General features: G+C 44.3%; 1 protein-coding gene across 3 annotated transcripts in view; it reads left to right on the top strand.

The window, feature by feature from the left end:
* Positions 1 to 20,333, top strand: part of LOC128748013 (gamma-aminobutyric acid receptor subunit beta-2-like) — a 44,759-nt gene that overhangs the window by 13,103 nt on the left and 11,323 nt on the right. For all 3 annotated transcript variants that reach the window (XM_053846365.1, XM_053846366.1, XM_053846367.1), the window contains 2 exons: positions 10,939 to 11,159; positions 17,578 to 17,660. In XM_053846365.1, the coding sequence (XP_053702340.1) occupies positions 10,939 to 11,159; positions 17,578 to 17,660 (304 nt within the window). The remainder of the gene's footprint in view (positions 1 to 10,938; positions 11,160 to 17,577; positions 17,661 to 20,333) is intronic.

Below are 20,333 nucleotides of genomic sequence, written 5' to 3' on the forward strand. Positions count from 1 at the left end.
GGTGGTGAAGAGAATTATATGGCCTCAGGCGCAAACACTCTCCCCTATACTGTTCCTTACTGTTTACAGTACACAGAAACCGAGTCAAAGTTGGCTTTATCTTAATGTTCTCACTTTCCGTCCAAACACATGTGAAGTACCGTACTTGTTCTTGTCTGCTCCGTTTGTGGCTCTGCATTTTTTCAAGCATAAACCAAAGCATTTTTTTTTTTACGTTTTTAAGTTTCTGAACTTCACTGTAGAGTTACCACACTTCGGTGCAGAGGTGGTTGCAAGAAGAGGACTGGGTAAGGTGTGTCAGCAAGATGGTTGTGAGATGGAGGCGTGGTTCTTGTTGTTGGTCACCTTAGCGCCCGTCCACGCTGAACAACACAAACCCAGTGAAAGCAAAGCACAACTGAACCCACTGCTGTAGCCCTAGTTGAGAATTACTAGTCTCTTCATGTAACAAAAACCTGTGAGATTGAAAGTACATGAACTTCAAATGTACTTCAGGGGAACCAGCTTTCCGTCTCCACCTGCTCCCACAAACACAGAACAGCAGCTCTGCTGTTCTCCCGGGACACAAACTCGACACAATCGACTCTAATAAATTGCATGTAGTCACTAAACCATCATGGCTGCCAACTGGCGAAGCTGCAAAACTCTGTGGGAAAAAAAAAAAAAGAGAAAAGAAAAGCCTCTCAATTTGATTCACCTTCAGCGGAAGGCTCTCCTGAAAGTATATGTCCAGGCCAAAGTAAATGATGGGATGTAGTGAGAGCGGGAGGAGAGATGTAAGAGGATCTTGGCTGAAGGACAAAAAACAAATGGGCTGGTCTTCGCTGAAACTCCTCATCTCAATTCCGACACGCCATAAACTAAAAGAACACTCTTTGTCGCATAAAAATGCGAGTGATTTTTACATTTTTTTTAATGAAAGTACTGCTCTTACAGAGATTACTTCTACTCAGTAAAAGGCGAGCACCTAATCTATTAAACTTTGCCGGTGTTTGGCTGTTTTTTAACCTTGGCTGCCCACGGTGTAATTGGTTTTAAATCATGGGTGATAAATGAGGAGTTGAACCGCTCCTTTGAACTCAGGCAGCAGGTTGTAATGCTGATATAGACTAATCTGCTCATAAGTTATGATAAAGTGGTCGGTAACTTTGGAATTGGAAAGTTGTTCCACTACTTAGTGCTGCCACTGAGTTGCTTGGCTTTGTGACGTTTGACTGACCTTATCTTGAGCTTACATGATGTCAATTCATGATCTCAACTGTAGACGGTTTTGCTGTTGTTGTGACACACACATAGCAATTTTGATGGAAGAGACTTTTGTCATTTTTTTCCAAGCAAACTTCCTCCCCGCTGTTTTGGACCGTCGGTTCAAGTCCATCCGTCATCACTAAAAACAACGTAGTACACATGAATAATGTCATGAAAGCCAATGCAGTAGTCGACAGCAACATGGCAAACATGGCACGTGGTGCTTACTATGAGGACAAGATGTTGTGCAGGCTTTTAGCTAGGGGGCGTCTGGGCATCTGCAAAACATGAAAAAATGGACGCCCGATTCTCGTCCGTGGCTTGGCCACCAGATGCCGCCATATACTGACGTAATCTGGCGGCCAGGCGACGGTCAAGAATCGGGCGTCTATTTTTTCATGTTTTGCAGACGCCCAGACGCCCTCCTAGCTAAAATCCTGATGTTCTGTGATATTGATGTATGTACAGAATGTTGACTCGGTGTTACACAACATAATGTGTGTTTTAGACGTAGTATCCCAAAGAACACTCATACAGACGAAAAATGCTGTTTTCAACACTGAACTTCCGTGGATGAAACTGACACCACATTCATGTTGACCGGCACGATACCATATTTGGGAGCATCATGAGAGACAGATAAAGACACAGAGGGGAAAAGTTAGTTGGATTTTTTAAACTAGATAAATAGAAATATTTTTAAAAACACCAAAATAAAGACATGACCCATTCATGTCTTTATTTTGGTGTTTTTAAAAATATTTCTGATGCTAAAGTAGTAGCACAAACACCTCTGATTTAGCTGTTCTTGGTTTCATCCCTTCATTTCATCAATTTTCTGAATCCATCAATTGAAACTTTTGTGTCTATTTCGAAGCCTGTTTTTGCCAATGGAAATGTATTTGTGAGCCGTTGCTCATTTGTGAAAGTGACATCAGATAGTTCCGCTACAGTTGTATCATCTGTAGTTTTGGCATCATGGAAGGCAAAAATAAGCAAATATTTCGACACTATTTTACTTGCAAAAGGGCAACGTAGAGACCTCGGTCACTATTTAAATCTCAAGTGTTGAAAATAGACTGATAAGATTAAAGAAATAATATATATGAGACACTGAACTCTGTATGACAGTCTGTTGATAAGTCAGGTAGTTGCTACGTTCTTTTCTGTACAGAGCTACATGATTCGTGTGTTTTGTATTAAACTTGAATACACACACCCTCTCACACACACACACACTCCAGTGTATTCCCATGTCACCGTTACTGGCTCGGTAACAAGCCGAAGCTGCAGAGCAGATTTAGAACATACAGCGCACCAGCTGTGAGAGCTGGAGCGCTGTATGTTCAACTGGAAGAAGTTGCCTTCACCAGATTCCGGGAGTCTGGGGAATAAATGTCACTCAGCCCTGTGTGAATCTGCATGTTTTTTGATCAGCTCTCAGTGGAAATTCTGAGCCAGAACCCTGACAGCCTCAGCCTGCTGGTGAGGCGGGAGGCATATTGAAAGCCACTCGTCGTTGGAGGGCTTTTTCAAAGCCAGCTGAAGTCGGCGGCGGAGGAGGAGTAAATATGGACATATGGAGTAGGGCTTGGATTGAATACCATCCACAGTGAGAGGCGTGACTGGGCGTGTGCTCAAACCTCAGAGTCAAGGTCGGCACCGGGATCTGTTTAAAGCATTTCGCGATGTAGGCTTCTCAATTGTGACGCCTGCGTCTAAACAGAATGCATATTTAAATCTGGTTCTGCTGGAACGTGTGAAGGCACGTACGTTATTTTCTCTTTACAGGTCCCTGTAGGCTTTCTCAGTTTAGTCGTAATGATCTCAGACCTTCTCTCTGCTGCCAGAATGTAAAGAATACTCACCAAGACAGAGGCTCCTCCGAGATTCAGATGGATCAGGGAGTCGCAGGAATACAAATGAAAGGATGTAGATGGATCAGCTGTTCTTTGATATTCAGTAGAGAACAATCGTGTTGCTACAAGAAGACAATGAAACAAGAGACTCTCGAAATGTAAAGACTGAAATGGAATTGAGGGGTCGATGGGCCCCAGTCGAATAGTACATGGGAGGAGGATCAGCAAAGTTCAGCATCTTGGCTCTGAGTTGGAGAAGGGTGGAGGGCGTTTTGGGATGAGATGGATCAGACGTGAGGATCGGTCTGTGGTGGTCAATGGGAGAAGAGAAGGAAAACAAGGATGGCTGGGTTCTACCCAGGATTTTATTCTCATCTTTTGTGCTCCACCTTGAGGGGCCAGCAAGGAAGGAAAGGTCAGAAGAGCCTAAAGTAGAACTGCTTCATCTCAAGAGAAGACAGCCAGGATAGAACCAACAACCTCCTGGTCACAGGCCGCCCACCTGACCATCTACTGAATGTAAACTGTAGAGTTAGTACCTTAGAAGGGGTCTAAGATGGTAGTGTTTCTAACTTTGTCTTCTTTTTTAAGGTTTGTTGGGCCACTCCTTTTGGGCAACTCTTCCTCTTCTAGTCCAACTCTGCTTATTCTGAGTGTAATTTTAATATGTGAAAAAAAAACGGAAAGAAAGAAACTTCAGGGATAATCTGGGGACGTTATCCGGATTAATATGCACCGTGTATGTAGTATTTTACTTCAATAATGTTGAACAACTTTGAAGTTATTCAAGCATTTTACATAAATATATTTAAATTAGCAGACCACACTCACCTTCATGAGGTGATGCCGTTCAAATCATTGCATTTTATCATGGAAATAAAGTTTTAACTACATTTCTGAATCGGTTATTTATTAGATTTTCATTGGGAATAAACACTCAGGCAATAAAAGAGACACTCGAAAGCAATAAAGGAGAGACAATAGATAAAGGAAGAAGGTAATGAAAGGGGGGAGAAAAGGGAAGCGATAGGGTAGATGAGGAGAGCGATATGAAGGGGTGGGGGGCTTCAGAGATGGGGTCATTCCTGGCGCTGAAATCAGATACTGGAAGTGAAGAGCTGTGAGAATAGAAGCAATTTGCATCAAGCTCCACTGAGCTTTTCAACGCCTTTCATTTACCCCCCTCTCGCGCTCCCTCGCCCTCCCTCTCTCTCGCCACCCTTCCAGCAATTTCCACAGCTTTCAAATGGAAAACTGACTTCAAGGTTAGCGAGGAACGAGAGATACATAAACCATGCTCGCAGTTGAAGCCGTGCTCCATCACACATCGCCGCGCTCCGATTTTTCACAACCTCCTTCGCTCCTTCACACGTCCCTTTGTCACTTTTTTACACGCTTTAATTGACTATACTTTGTGGCGTGTCGCTAAATGAGTTGGTTTGCAGGTTCCGCGTGCAACATTTTGAGCGTCTGACGGAGAAGCCTCGGAGGCAACTGTTGCTGTGATTCCATCCCATAAGTCAATAAACCTGTCATTATGAGTGTGATACGGCTAAATAAAGAACGCTGGATCGATCTCCTGTGTGATTCTGAGATGATGGTCAGTCGCCTCCCTGCGGCTGCACAGTCAATGATGTGAGGAGATTCTGCGAAAATGTCTGCGGAAAGGAGCTGTCTACAGCTACTGCCTAGAACCATCTGGACGTCTGCCCACGCCATCTCCCCGGCTGCAGAAAACATGCCCTTTTAATGGAGTACAAACTTGGGGCGAACTTTATCACCTCACCGTACATCCTCCAGGTGTCAGGGCTTTAAGTTACTGACGTGTGTTCTGCGCACTAAAGCATACATTCAGTGGAGCTGTGGAGAAAGAGAGAGCGCTCTAATGGATGCTTGTTGGAGCACAATGTATGGAAGTTTCTTGGGTCTATATCAATTTCGCACCAGGCGCGTGACTTGCACTCAGGTAGGAGACCGAAGCCACTTCACATCGCTTCGTATTTAGCCGCCACACATCAGTGGGAAGTATGTGCAAATATTTTATCTTGTGTTGCTTTATCAGGTCTGTGTTTGGGCGGAGCAAGTCCAGGGAACTATTGTAATTACATGTAATTACCGCTGTATGAGTGTTTAAGTTTGAATTTTCAAGATCAGTTATACCTGCTTGTTCAAGAACTTCAACTGGCGTTTGCTTTGTAAGCAACTATTTGTATTTTATCACCAAAGAAGCCTAAAAAATGGTAAAATACCCCTCATATTAAAAGGTTTTCAGTAAGTTTTGTAACTGTTTCAAGTTTCAAATTGCCTGCATTTTTTCCCCGTCAACGTCCCGTGAGACATCCCATCAATAACAGCGCTTTTCGACCAACCAAATGCAAGATGTGGATTTCACCCGAAAACAAATATGGCTGCCACGATGGCAACAAAGTAGCAAATCTAATTCAGTGAAAATACCGGTGACAAAGCCCGTATTCATGGAAACCAGTGCGACGACACTCCGATTCGTGCGCTATAGAACCAGTAATGATCGGAAATTTAGGGTGTCGTGCTGAAAAAACTGGGCGTCCAGTTTCTCATGTTTTGCCTGTGTCGCACGGAGAGGATTGAGAATAAAGGATTAACAACACAAAGGTTTCGCATAAAGACATGATGGGAAACAGGTACAGTTATTAAAATATGACAAGAAAAAATGGATAATATAAAATCAGAAACTAGATAGAAATTTGCTTTATGTACATCACAAAGGAAAAAAAGACTCTGGATTGTCTTGAGTTAACACAACTTCAAGGGCTCATATTTGATGTTTAAAACTTGCAGCAGGTGTATTCAAACCTACCGAATCATTCTCCATAATCTCTACGAATCCTCATCAAAATCTGGATTACATTGCCAAAATAACAAGCACTGACTTCAAGTGTGGGAATATGACGATCGCCTCCTGCTCTGTTCGACTTGGAGCCACGGCAGTTGACGTTTGCTTCCCGCATCACGCGTCGTCTCCGCTGTTTCATTTCCCACTGGCGCTTCTGCATAGTTTATGTAGTGATGCTCATTATGACGGCTGTTATGACAGCCTCCTCTTGCACTTACATGAGCACAGCCGCTGCAGTTATTCTGGTGATTTACACCCTCCTCCTGCTGGGGAGAAAAAACGAGGCGCTACTGTACGTCGCTGTCTGAGAGAAGAGCTTTATGTTCTCAGCAAAAGGAGTCACAACGCTTCACAGAGTCCGTCCCACAAAGCAAACAATCCCGAGATAGGCCTGTAATAATGGCGCCTCTGAGGATGACAATGGAAACTGACAGTAATGCTGGAACACAATGTGACACGGGAGGTAGTTTCCTACGCACATGGGGGAAATCTTCTGTCGAAAATGAGCTATTTTAGATAAAACCCTGGTTGTCACGACCCTTCATTCTGTGTCGGTTTTGCGTAGGATGAGAGGTTTTTTGTTGTGAACAAGAAAACTCATGATGAAAGAGAACTTGTTGAAGATTCGTTTTTTTGATGCAAGAAAATTAATCTTAGTGCAACATCAGGCTACAACTACGTGATACATCTCTGTGGAAGTTACATGGAAGTCCAGCTTGCAAGTCCCGCCCCGCGGGGTGCCTGAGTGAAGGTTTGGGTCCGAGGTTTTGGTCAGGATTCTGTGGTCTCCATTTTGAACTGGATTCAGACCCAAGAATCTTCAGACAAATAGCAAAGTGAACGCTCAGATTTTTGGTCTCACATGGGTCCAAGCCAGGAGTCGTAAACTGCAGAACTATTGTAGGTGACATGTTTGTTGTGTTGCAGTAGCCGGCGACTATAAAGCAAGTCTCCTCCGCAGATGATAAATCGATTAAAAGGGACAGACTTTTTTTCAACCGTAATCTTCTCTCGCAATAGGAGCTTCACATCCAATACATGAAAAATGTGTATTTTATCAAGTTGTATTTAGATCATGTGTGATAAACTGTTGGGCTGCAACATGAGAGTAGACACAAAACATGTCAGGCTTTAGAATGAAAGCGAGTCTGTGCCAAGGTTGCTGGCATTCACACCTCACCTGAAGGATCTGATGGACCCTTTTACAGTAACATACTGCCGCAGTAGATAAAGGGCTACAATTCAACCTCTTTTTTCTCCTTCGCCTTTAGCTCCCAAACAGATCAACCTTCTTTGTAATGTAATTTTAGTGGCGTTTTGAAGTCGCTTTGGTATCCTACTCAAGTAAACCGGTGCCCCAGTTTTCAAACGTCTCGGAATTCGAACAAAAATTTCTAGATTTTTTTGGTTTGGATTTCGAACGAAAATCTAGAACTCGAACGCCCCTGAAAAAACGTGCGCGGACCGATCATCTGACCCACGACGCGCATTGTTATTGTGTATAACACAGCCTCTGTATACAGACGTGTCCCGTTAGCTCCATTGACTGACTGTTTTTTCTTCATATTGAGGTGTAAAACCTTTCCTGTCTCCACACTGGACCGTGGTAGAGTGTCACAGGGGAGGTGCTGGAGCGCTCACTCCAGGGTTTGATGTCCTGTTGTGGGCTGGAGCTGGGACAGGGATGAGGCGAGTCTGGGACAGAGCCTGACTTGGTTTATGACTTTGTCACAGCCAAACTGCACAGAAGCGCACATTCAGAGCTGGACACGCACCGGGCACCTCTTCACTTCTGGAGAGACCTCACTCACTCGGCAACCCCTCCCACATGCAGCGGCCACACACATAGAGGAACAGCCACCTGCAGCAGACACTCGACATTTACTCCTACAAAAGACTATTTTAAGGCTTGGAACGCATTAGTTCTTTTAATAATTCATTGTAATGGGAAAAATCCATTCAGATTTCAAACTATTTGCTTCTCGAACGACCGTCTGGAACGGACTGTGGTCGAGAACCGAGGTACCACTGTACTGAAAGAAATGTGGTGACCATCTTAAAAAGTCGACTGAAGCCTTTGTAGCAGCCTTTCAGAAGCACATTTGATCACATTGTGGGTGTTTTTCCAGGGCAGACCATCATCTATCCCATGATCCTTTGGGTGGTCATGAAGAAGTCCAAGTGGACTCCACCAAGGAACATTATTATAAGAAACAAATCATTCTGCTCCTCGAGGATTTCATACAAAGACCCAAAGCCTTTTGAAGAAACCTCCATTTTGATATCATTTTGCTGTCCAATATCTTTATTATTTATAGCATGCAAATAGCAGAAAAAGCCAGAGTGTTTGCGAGTGTGAGAAATGGGAATGCTGGCGTCTCAAAGCTGCTTGACACTTCACTGTAAATCCTTGCGTTTGATGGTCTATAGATGATGGTGTATTAAAAATAGGATGGCAAGCAGCATGTCTCCAGCCACACGTGCAGTTGTTTGCACCAGGAAGAGCATAATGTGAGCCGTTACGTAACCATCAACCGGGGATGGAAGTGTTGCAGAAGCCGCACATGGAGGGAAGAATGAGATGCTGCAACAGAGCGGGAAGCTTTTTTTTCCCTCCTCGGATGTTCAGTCATCCCAGTCCCACGTCTTTCTCTGAGACCCAATTTTATTTCAAGCTTAATTGCCGTGCTGAAGGCGAAATTGTCAAGATAATATGAAAAATTAACTTCTCAAACTCATCCCGGCAGCCCAGAGCAAAACAAGCTCCAGCCCAAAATGACAAAAAGCCCATCTAAGTCAATCAAGAACTTCATTGAGGAGTCGTGACCTTGTTTCCCTGATATTCCAGCGACTGAATCCCCAAGCTGCTGCGGGATGTCAGAGCCGTAGCCTGCAGGAGTCTTCAAAAATGCACGTTCAGCCTCTTTGGCAGGACGTGGATGTGCCACTCACCGCGGAGTAAGTTCTCGAGACAGCAACTTTGTTTCACTTCGTATTCTTCCAAGGATGATGGGGAGGTGCCGCACTTCCGTCAGCTGAAATGAGCTTGAACTGGTTCATGGTGTCCTAGATTTACAACAAGGGAACTTATTCCATTTGTTGAATTAATGATAGAGTCACTCTATGTGCTGCAGCAATTCAGAATTTTAATGATACTATCTTGAAGCGCGCAGCGGGCGCCGTGTCAGTAACCGTCATGCTTCGAAGCTTGAATCGCAGTTTTCCCACACAGGAAGTTGAATGCTGCAGAAGACTCGTGGTTTCTGGCTGGAACGGTTTCCTGTTCACCTCAGGAAATCTACATCTTAAAAAGAAAATGCCGGTCATATTTTGTCATGGCTGTCGCAAGGTCATATTTTGCAGACCCCAATTGGTGGTCTCCATTGGTTAGACCCAATCGGTTCAGTGGCCAGTCGAGCTCATGCTCACAGATTCGCAAGAATCAGTCGGAATTTTGGAAGTATTGGACGGTTTTAACAGGAGCAAGGCACGTAGCTTGCTGCTTATAGCACTCACCCATGTTCCTTGCAACGAAAGGGGGCCATTTAATATGAACCGCATGGCTTCTGTTTTCTTAGTTTACTGCAGCTCCACCACCAAGTCACAGTCGAGTTAAGGAAAATCTGTTGCTTCCACTGTTAGTCAAAGTTTTGTCATGAGGTTTAGGTTCCATTGGAATTTAACCAAAACCGAACAAGACAGAACTTGACCCTGACAAGAGACTTGACTTGACTTGATGTGGAGACTTGAATTGTCTAGGCGAGATGGGACTCAACCACACTAAACTTGACATGTTAACGTGACTAACTTGACAAGAAGATGGACTTGACTTGACAGGACTTGACCAAATTGTTTCTAAAGTTTCTAGACGATGACTAGACCAGCTGTGGCAAGACATGTCTTTGCTTACCATGGAGAGACAATGACTTGACTTGATGTAGAGACTTGACTTGTCCAGACGAGCTGGGACTCATCCACACTAAACCTGACATGTTAACGTGACTAACTTGACAAGAAGACGGACTTGACTTGACAGGACTTGACCAAATTGTTTCTAAAGTTTCTACACGATGACCAGACAAGTTGTGGCAAGACATCTCTTGGCTTACCATGGAGAGACAATGACTTGACTTGATGTGGAGACTTGACTTGTCGGGGTAAGTCGAGACAGAGACTTGACGAGAGGAGACAGGATTCGACCAGACTGTTGGAGACTTGACCTGACGGGGCAAGATGAGACTTAACTAGACAAGATGGGACTTAAGCAGACTGTTAGTTGACTTGTGGAGACTTGACTTGACTTGACTTGAAACTTGAGACTGGAAGTCTCTGAACACTGGAACACAGGAGCTGAGGTGAAGATGAAGGGAAAACAAAGCGAAACCCAAGTGCAGTCAATGAAGGGATGTGAGCGCTACACAGGAAGACCAGACTCCGCCAAAATAAAATTGGAAATAAACAACCAACCTGTACCAACAGAAGAACAAACTGTAGTCCGACCTCTGAAGTCATACTGAGAACTAAAGCAACCTCACCACAACCGATTTTAGGGGTTATCACTTCCAGTATGAATAAAAGTTGTTGGAGCTCAAAGCTCAAGTTAAGATATACATTGACCACATTGAAGTATTTTTCATTATTTACAGGCCACAACGTGTTAGCTCCAGCTCCAAAGCTGTACTTCTTCCCTCCGCTCCTGACACATCCTCAGTGACACGTACATTCACACTCTTCATCTAAGCCTCATGTTATTTTCAAAAGGAGGAAATTCCTCGCACTTTGTGCTGTGAGCTCCTTTGGTCTGTACTTCCACTGTTCCATTTGCTTTCATGTGAACTCCATCCAATATTCAAGTTCTAATCTGAGAGACGGCAGTGCGGTGTACTACAGTGCAGGTGAATGGCTTTGACTCTTTTTTTTTCTTCTCCCTTTTCCCCTCACCTCCCGGCGAACTCGCAGGACTACACCTTGACCATGTACTTCCAGCAGGCCTGGCGGGACAAGCGGCTGTCCTATTCCGAGATCCCCCTCAACCTGACCCTAGATAACCGCGTGGCAGACCAGCTGTGGGTGCCTGACACCTACTTCCTCAACGACAAGAAATCATTCGTCCATGGTGTCACGGTGAAAAACCGAATGATCCGACTGCATCCGGACGGCACGGTACTGTACGGTCTGAGGTGAGATGAGTCCAGATTATAATCTCTTTGAGCACACATTTGCACTCACATACCCTCGGTAATCTGATGACCTTCCCCCGGCTGCGCTCTGACCTTTCATTCCTCTGCTGTCCTCTCATGACAAATCACTATATCATTTGCAAACATCATCATCTGTGGCGACTCCTGCTTTACCTGGAACAAACAAGAAGATCTGTCTCAGATGCAAGGCTACTTTCACCACCCTGTCACTGTCCTCAAACCACCACCCTCTCATACTTGCTCCTGTTTTCACACTTCCGCCTGAAGTTTAGAAAGGACGCTTTCACGCTGCACGTTCTGTCTCAACTCACTTTTGGCTCAGAAGTCCGAGATGTGAACGCAATCGAGTCGGGTTTTGGCCGTGGACATGGAGAGCTGCACTTTGTCTTGGGTGTCTGGTGAGCCTCTCGCCTCAGACAACTCGGTGCTAGATGCCGGAAACTACATGTACAACGCAACTCCACACACACACGATAGATGCCAGGCAGTAAAGGGTCTGATCGCTGCCTGCCAGACAACATCGTTCAAAAACAACTTCTCAAACTGCCAGAACACTTGTTTACACAGCTTGTTTTCGCTATTTCCTTGTAAAATAAACATGACAACACTCTTTCATGTTTAGTTTTGGCTGTGAAACGCCACGTTCTGTTCCAGCTGAGGCGGAACTCTGTCGTCAGTTCATATCTGAGGTGGCGATGACTCGTAATGTTAGGAAGTGACCGAGGTATAAGGTGGTTGTCGCGTGACTCATGACGACTTCCTTGAGACGTGCTTCGTCGTGGGTCACAAACCAGCTATTTTGCGCAGAGCGCCGCCAGCTGAGGGGGAATAAAGGGGCATCACCTGAGGGGCAGACGAGCGAGGCTGCACAGCAGGGGGCGAATCGGACTCAGGCCATCCAAGTCAGAACCTGCAGTGTGAAAAGCCCCTAAGTTTCTGACGTCGCATCGATGGGTGTTGCAGACCTGGAGTTCTTGGTTGGTTATTGCTGCTGAGATAACAGATCATAAAGTCGTCCATAGCTCAGGTACCATGTCCAACAGCGATTACACACTTGACCACACAGCTACAACTTCCAATAGTGATGATGCCGCACTTCAGCATTCCATCTTCTCATCAGATATTCCTGCTAATAGGCCTCTTATGCCCAACCTTCCGGGTTATTGAGAACCGTAACGGCTGTTATGGCAGCAACCACAGAGGAGTTCGGATATTGGATGCGGGGAGGGGGTCGGGTGGAGGGCAGCTATAATTGCTCTCTTTAGCCCGCACCATTCAGTCTCGGCTACAGTATTTGAAAAAAGAAAAAAAAATATATCTCATTATAAAGAACTGGTTCTGGCATTTACAGTTCAATATTGTGGGTTTAATATTTAATGCTTAATTCTTTTTGTGATACTGCGACTTCACCAAGACGATGGCAGTTACGGAAAATGAAACACCTCGACGTCTTCGCGTCTTCATGAGGCCCTTGAGGCGAGTACATGAAGTAGACCTAAAATCGAGCAGCAAGAGCAGGTTGATGGGTTGAAGACAGGCGGCTCTAGAGAGGGAGGGGGGGCGAGTGACGGATTGACAGGCAGTGATCACTGACTCTGAGAGATAGAGAGCGAAGAGAGAGGGCGAATGAGTGAGAGAACGAAGAAGCGTGAGTGAGGAAAAAGTGGAAAAGAGCAAGCAAGACATGTCAAGAAGAGAAAGAGAGAGAGCCACTGAGAAAGAGGACGAGCCGGAGAGATTGAGAAAAAGATGGGGCAAGGAAAAAGAGACTGAGAAGAAGAAGAGAGCAAGAAAGAGATTCAGCGAGGACAAGCATGAGCAAGGAAAAGATGGGAGTGAAGGTGAGAGACCAGGAGCTTGAGCAACATGTGAAAAGACAGATGGCTGGAGATGGAGCCAAAAAGAAATGGGGAGGAGTGAAGTCGGAGGTTAGGGTTCGAGAGACGGAGGTTTGCACTCGCAATGGCTAAAACTTTAAGACCACAGTGAGCAAGAAACATGTCTGCTCGAGTTCAACTGTAGATCACGTTACTGTACGGCCTTCCATCAGTGCACATGACTTGGTCCCAACTGTCTATAAAACTGAATAACTCTTTATCAATGGAAGAACAGAGACAGTCACAAGTGGATTTTGCGGAACTTAAATCACTTAAATCTACACTTTCTCTCTCCTCCCGGAGGTCTGCGACTCCAGTGGGAGTCACGTGGCCACTGACAGTCAGTTTTCGTGTTCTTGCGACGCACAGTCGGGACAAATATTACTTTGGATGAAGAGGGATTAGACTGAAACTGGGAGAAGCAATCCATCACCCTTGACACTCAATACCCTTAAGTAGGATGACCAGATATTTACAAACCCAGAATTGGGTCATGCGAGCTGGCGAGTCTCAGCCAGCGCACTGGTCCTCATGCAACGCAGGCGGATACGGCTTATCAGCGCCTCCTCATTGCGTGTGCTGATTTCCCAGGGAGTCGACTTCTAAAAACTGTGTTACTAGAGCACTGGATCTTTTTTTCAGTCAATGGTTTTATTGCTTGAACGGTGGGGTGACAAAACATGCATCTCCTCCAGTTGTGAAATAAAAATAATACCGGTACATTGTTAACATATTTTCAGAAAACAAAATAGAATTAAGTGCAGATGTATGTTTGAATATTACATGAGACAAATGCAAATAACGGAACCTTTTAAAGTTCCGCAGGGGTTATATCAAATACTGTCATAGTAAAAAAAGAATTGCATTAACTTTGTCGCTGAATATTTGAAAAAAAATATGGGAAGTATTGGGAAGTGTTATAAGCATTTTTACAGTCTTTTTTTTACTAATTTAATATGATCAATAATTGATTAATGAGATTTTGGCATAAGAACTGTGAAGAAAACATGGTAATTAAAGGACCTTTTCATCAAAATCACAATATTTTTTTCGGTATTATTTGTTTTTATTATTTTTTAAGAAAATAGGAAAAAGTATTATGAGCATTTCATGCTCGAATGTCATTCTTATATTTTGTTAAATGAATATTATATGTGAATATTTTGGCATAAGCGCTATGAATTAAACATTTTGAAGTATTTTTTTCATGATATTTTATTTATTATGGGGCAAAAAAAAAATACTGAGAGAACAGGCATTGTTCATGAAAATACTTTCATTTAAAAAGAAAAGAAGAAAAAGAGAAATTAAATGACCTACAAAATAGTTAAGTTCCAAATTCAAATGAAAGTTAATGCTGAATGAAAGTAAATTTTTCTTGGTTATTTATACAGTTATTTATAATTATATTTGTAAACAGTTCAATCATAACTATCAAGTACCATCGGCAAGAAGGTTGCAGCATGTCACTGTCTGTCTTCCTCTTTACAAAATAACCTAAATTTAAGTTAAGTTTGCAACAGATTTCTATAAAGTTTTCAGGAAATGGTGATCATGGGAAATTTACCTTCGAGATCCGGGAGTCTTTTGAGAGATTTGTAGCCGTCAATTACAACGAGATATTGCTGCGCTAGGTTGGTGGCACTTTTGCAAAAACACAGAAACATAGCTGCATAAAACTGTAGAACAACATGTCAATAAATGACTGTGGTGCCAAGTAGTTTTTTTGGTTGCTGAACTTCCGACTCAACAGAACTTTCCACCCACTGTCCAGGATATACTGAGTTTAAAGCATATTGAGAATATGGGATATTTAAAATACATAATTTTTAAAACAACCCATCCACCTGTGTTTCACAGTCACATTCAGGCGTATCAACTCTGATCCGTCGCTGACTCCTGCGATCCTTAAAAGACTCTCCGATTCTGACTTGACCTTGCAAGTCTCATCCATCCAGCTCAGTCGGGTAAATATGGAGGGCTGGTGATGAAACATATGGGCCTCAGTCGGTGCGGCTGGCTGCGTCCTGCGGCAGTAACCAAGCAACCGAGGCCCGCGGAAAGATTGAGCGGGAGATGCTGCTGCGCATCATTTAATGGATGAGACAAGTGGGGAAGTACGTGAGGGTACATGGCGAGTCGGACAGCTGCGAGCACAGCCAAGCTTTCCCCCTTTATGTGACACCAGCGTGGCAGACACACACCTGCATACAAATGGCACAAATATCCGTAACCTTTACCTTTCCTTCCCAATCTCTCTCTCCGTTCTGCATCACCAACTCCCTCCCGGCGTTTCCAGGAAGCAACCGGCAATTTACTCCTTGGTTAAACACTTGGCCACCAGCAGCAAATTCATCCCAAAGAAATAAATGCTGACAAAGACAAGGGGACAAGATATGAAAATAATCCATCTAACCCTCTTAGGGTTGGAGAAGTAAGCGGGGGTGACTCACCGGGCCTGAGGTTTTCTATTACCATGTGGTTGACGTCGCTTTTTTTCTCACCTGCCGCCTCTCATATAGCCGCAACTTTTGGGACTAAACGGGAGGCAATAGTGGGAAAGTGAGGGGGATGAAGGAGGGGACACACGTGGCGATTATCTCTGCAGAGAATTGGACTCGGGCTGAGCTCCTCCTCTGGCACAAATTTATCTGTGTTGTCAGGTGTGCCTGGACGATTAGCCGCCGTACTGTGGCGCTCCGTGGCGACTCCCCGAGTGGGAGTCAACATCTCACGCACCAAGCCAGGCAGGCGATTACTCACAGCTTCGCCTCGTGTCTCCGTCCCCGGGTCTGATGGACAGTGAAGCCTTATCAGCTCACTCACATTCAGTTTTTGTTCTCATCTGTGATCAGTCTTCATTTTGTTTGTGAGTGAAGGGAACGGCTAGTATTGCTGTGTCGATGGCCGACGAATGATTGCAAACAAATTTGGCTTTTTACATGTGGATGAACCATTTGCTTTGCCTCTTTATTAGTTGGGATGAAAGAAAGACAGTCCCTCTGATAGACTCATTTTGGTGCTTGCCCTTTCCAGACAACCTCTGACTCCAGAGTCTCTTAACCATCCATAATGGCAGATCTATTACTGCCCTATCAAGCTTCCCTTTAACCTCTGCTGTTCTGATTGAGTCAAGTCTTGAGTCAGTCAAATCTTCGCAGACGTCGCAGACTCACGACTTGAACTTTTTTTTTTTTTACAAAACGTTAAAAAACGCATAAAGACCCATTTATGCTCAATGTTACGTACCGATCCATATATGGACGGATCCTTCTGTCCGTGCTCTGCGTTCACTTCGTCCGTATATCTACACGGACCAAACGGAGCAGCACCATCAGCAGTGTTGCTGTTACTACCCGATACGTAGCTCTAATGAGTCATGACGATGACGTAACAATCGCAGAAATTCTCTGTCCTACAGTCGCGATATATTTAACAGCCTCATCGACCACCACCTCCTACTTTTTTTTTTACGTTTTCCTCTTTTGTGCAAGAGGTATGTCATCACAGTCGCCATGTTGGCTTTGGAGTTTGTCCCCCTATCTACCAGGGGGAGCAATGCAAACTTTTGACTCTGGGCTGCTCCCCCTGGTGGATATATTGGTGAACAACAATGCCAACGTAAAGAACAGATGGAACCGCGTGATCAGTGAGGGTAACATTTGAAACAGATGGGTACAATTTCCTAAGTAAAGGGAGCATAAATGGGCCTTAAGGCGGACTTGAGGCAAGATGGGATTTTCGTTGCACAACTTGGAGCCCTAGCTGTCGCTCAAAGAGTGAAAGCCTGGAGGTGAATTCGGAAACTGTGCGGCTTTTGCAGAGGTAGAGTGGGTGTAAGCAGGAACTCATATGGGGATTACAGTCCCAAAACAAATCTGCATGTCCCAGTTTCAGCATCATTTGGGGAGCCACTCTCCTACACCTGACCTGGAATGTTTGTGGCAACAATTGCTGTGTGAGTGCGGCGACTCAGATAATGGATCTTAACTTGTAAATCCTGAGAATCACACACTTGCCTTTCATAGTTTTATGATTTACACAGGCTCCGTGGCTCGGGGGAAGTGAAAACTTGGCGTGATGCATTTGTTGTCGGGTGTCACACACATTCTCCATCCTCCCGTTCATGAACATCACTGGTTTCCTTTCTCTTCCAACTCTCTCTCCTGCCCAGGTTGTCAGCTCGCCCACATAACTCACCACTAACTCTGCACTCTCCAAACCGATCACCCTGGCAGTGACTACTTTTGTCCTATACAGCTTGCCGCCAGTGTCGCCCCCACCCTGCCTGCACTCTCTTCTCCACCTCCTTCTCTGTCCAATAAATGCTTGTCAATGCAATTGGAATATTTTGTTTTCTGACTGATATGGTTTTACACTCTGTAATAACTATGACATAGAATAGGGTTCGATGACAAATTCATGAGTGTGTTGTAATTCCCTTTTAATATCTGACTACTGAACTGAACTGAACTTTATTCTGCTTCCATCATCAAATCAAGTGCGTTGTTCTGTTCCAGAATCACTACGACCGCAGCTTGCATGATGGACCTCAGGCGATATCCACTGGACGAGCAGAACTGCACACTGGAAATCGAGAGTTGTGAGTCCATCATTTATGATATACCATTATAGTTCTGAAGATATAGTCAGAATGTGTTGAAAATCCCTTTGCAGTTCAGTCAATCTGCTTCACTCCTTTAAGCTCCTGGTCTTCCGGTCGATGGTAACTCAGTTACTTCTGAATGTAGTAGGGATACTGCTTACTCCCGCCTTGAGGTTTGGTCAATACCGATTTGTCACTCAAAGAGTTGTGAATAATGTTTATGGATATGACCTTCTTGCTACTGAAAACAGTAGCGGCTTTATAAAAATGTAAAGCTTTTTACGGCATAATAAAAGTGCAACATGGCAAAAATGTAAATCAAGAATACGTGAGTGTCAGGCAATGTGAAATTCATTGATTTTGATATTGATATTTTGAGCTGCAAAATTGGATCAGATGGGGTTTTTGGAAAAAAAAAAGGCACATCCAGTCATTTCGGCCACCGATCCAAATCAACACCGATAACTAGTGATGATCTGATGAGGCTTCATGAAAGAGTGCCTTATTTTTAGATGGCAATCTCTGCTCTTATCTTTAAAACGTCCCGTCATTTTTAAACCAACAGCGCCACCTACTGAGCACTGAAAATGGTTCACGAAGCCTCGTAAAAGTTAACATTCATGACCTTATTTAACTTCAAAGTTGAGACGTATAAAGCACTTTCTGGAAGTTTATTTTCTCGACTAGATTCTTCCTCACAATATATGAGCCTGTGAATATTGATATTTTGGTATAAGTGCATATGGTCTTTAAATGCTTAGTTGATCTTGAGGCCCCGACTTGCCACATTCCGCTACAGAAGAACGTGAATCATAGAGCAAGCGAGCAAGCATTTATTAAAAGTGTTATTCATGAGTGTCAAAAAAAAAAAAAAGAATCACCCAAACCCAAATTGAGGCAAACCAACCGGCAGATTAAACATGAGCACTCGCTGATCTGCCTGGCGCTGGAACGCGTTACTGTTTACACACATTCGAGCCAAATGTGTGATGGAAGTGCTCACACACAAATATCCCCCCCACCCCCCTATAAAAAATAAAACGTCTCACCAAATTAAAAAGGAAGGATGGGAGCTCGGGGCGTTCACGGCCTCTGCGGTGCCGAGCATTTGTAAACCTTGTCCCCGTCTGACTCGATTTCCACCGGTCCCCCGACAACGCTCAAACACGTGGTTAAACGGACGGATCGCTGCGTGCAGTCGAGCACTGGTTCCAAATAGCTTTGATGAAGGTCTTTTGGTTTTTCCACCTCCTGGGGAAGACGACAAGCCGCGGGCATGATAATGTCACCATGAAGGTCGGAGACATGACACGATGCTGCTCAATAATTTGGTGGAAATTCTTCTTTGGTATGTGACCTTCTGTGCAGCACTGGTGTTTCTGGCTGTGATGTTTCCAGTCCTCGCAGAAAATGTCACTGTGCTTTTCTTTAATCCGCAGTGGCCCTTTAATTTACAACAAAGAAAACAATTTTCTCCCCTTTTTTCTGGGGTCGTTGGCACCAATTTCAGCGTCATCTGTGCAAGGGAGATGAAACCCTGTAGTTTTGTTATCATTAATGGGCAGTAGAAGGTTGACAAAACAACATGTCTTTACTTTTTCAGCTGTAGGATCCTGGTTAGACCTGTTACGATGCAGGGTCCCTCACTTTGTAGAGCGGCTCCTAACCTTTCCACTACAGCCAGGCAAGGCTTTATGAAGCATTTTAACAGCCAAAAGAGGCAAGAAAACACTCTCTTATCTTCATTTTTCCATCAAAGGTTAATTAAACAAATGAGAATGTTGCCAGGAAGTGGAGCTGATGGTTATAATCCTTCTCCGCAAGACAGTTTTTGAATCAAGCGCAATCATTTTGGAGGAAAATTTTGCTTTTTCAAACAAGAATCGCCAGCCGAGCTCATATTTATACGCTTATAAGTCAAGTGTGACTGACTGTTGAGGACTCCTCTTAAGGAAGACTGTTCAGGGAGGAAGTCCAATGGGCTCCAGCCTTTGTTTCACCCCCTGCCTCCTGTTGGGCGGGAGCAGAGACCCCCTCTTTGCGGGGAAAGGTTAGCATGTTGCCTTCAGTAACCCCTTAAGCCAGTGCTCTTCAATCCAGTCCTCAAAGGACCAGGGTGATGCAGGTTTTGAGTGGAACCAATCTTCAGAGACATGACAAAAACCTGCCCCTTGAGGACCTGTTTCCCTTAAGCAATGACTTTTTAAAACTAAAATATTGATTCTGTAATAATAAAAAGAAGAATTATTGTAGTTACATTTTATAGTGGAGGTCGTTTTTTTCCCCTTCATTACTGTATATTCACCACAGCCACTAAGGTGAGCGTCTCAAGGGAAATTCATCCATTAACTCAACCCTGCAGGGGCTTCCTCTGGTGACTCCGATCACCCCCCATAGGTCAGAACAGTAGGTCTGAACGTGAGCTTGCCTTGGCTGTTGCTATTTTCCCGACTGTTGCCCACCTCTTGCATGGCCTGGTGACCCCTCTTACCATATTAAGGCCATTAACATGACGCGGGTTGAACTCGATGGCAGGTGTTTTCCTCCTCCTAATGTCCTCCCCTGGGATTTTCATCAACGAGAGGGTTGGGACTCCTGGGAAATTACGAGAAAATAACAAGTCATTCTTCACCGCTTTGAATAAAAAGAAGTGGTCGTCCGCGCTCATGT

The sequence above is a fragment of the Synchiropus splendidus genome, chromosome 17 (assembly GCF_027744825.2).
Source record: "Synchiropus splendidus isolate RoL2022-P1 chromosome 17, RoL_Sspl_1.0, whole genome shotgun sequence".
NCBI lineage: Eukaryota > Metazoa > Chordata > Actinopteri > Syngnathiformes > Callionymidae > Synchiropus > Synchiropus splendidus.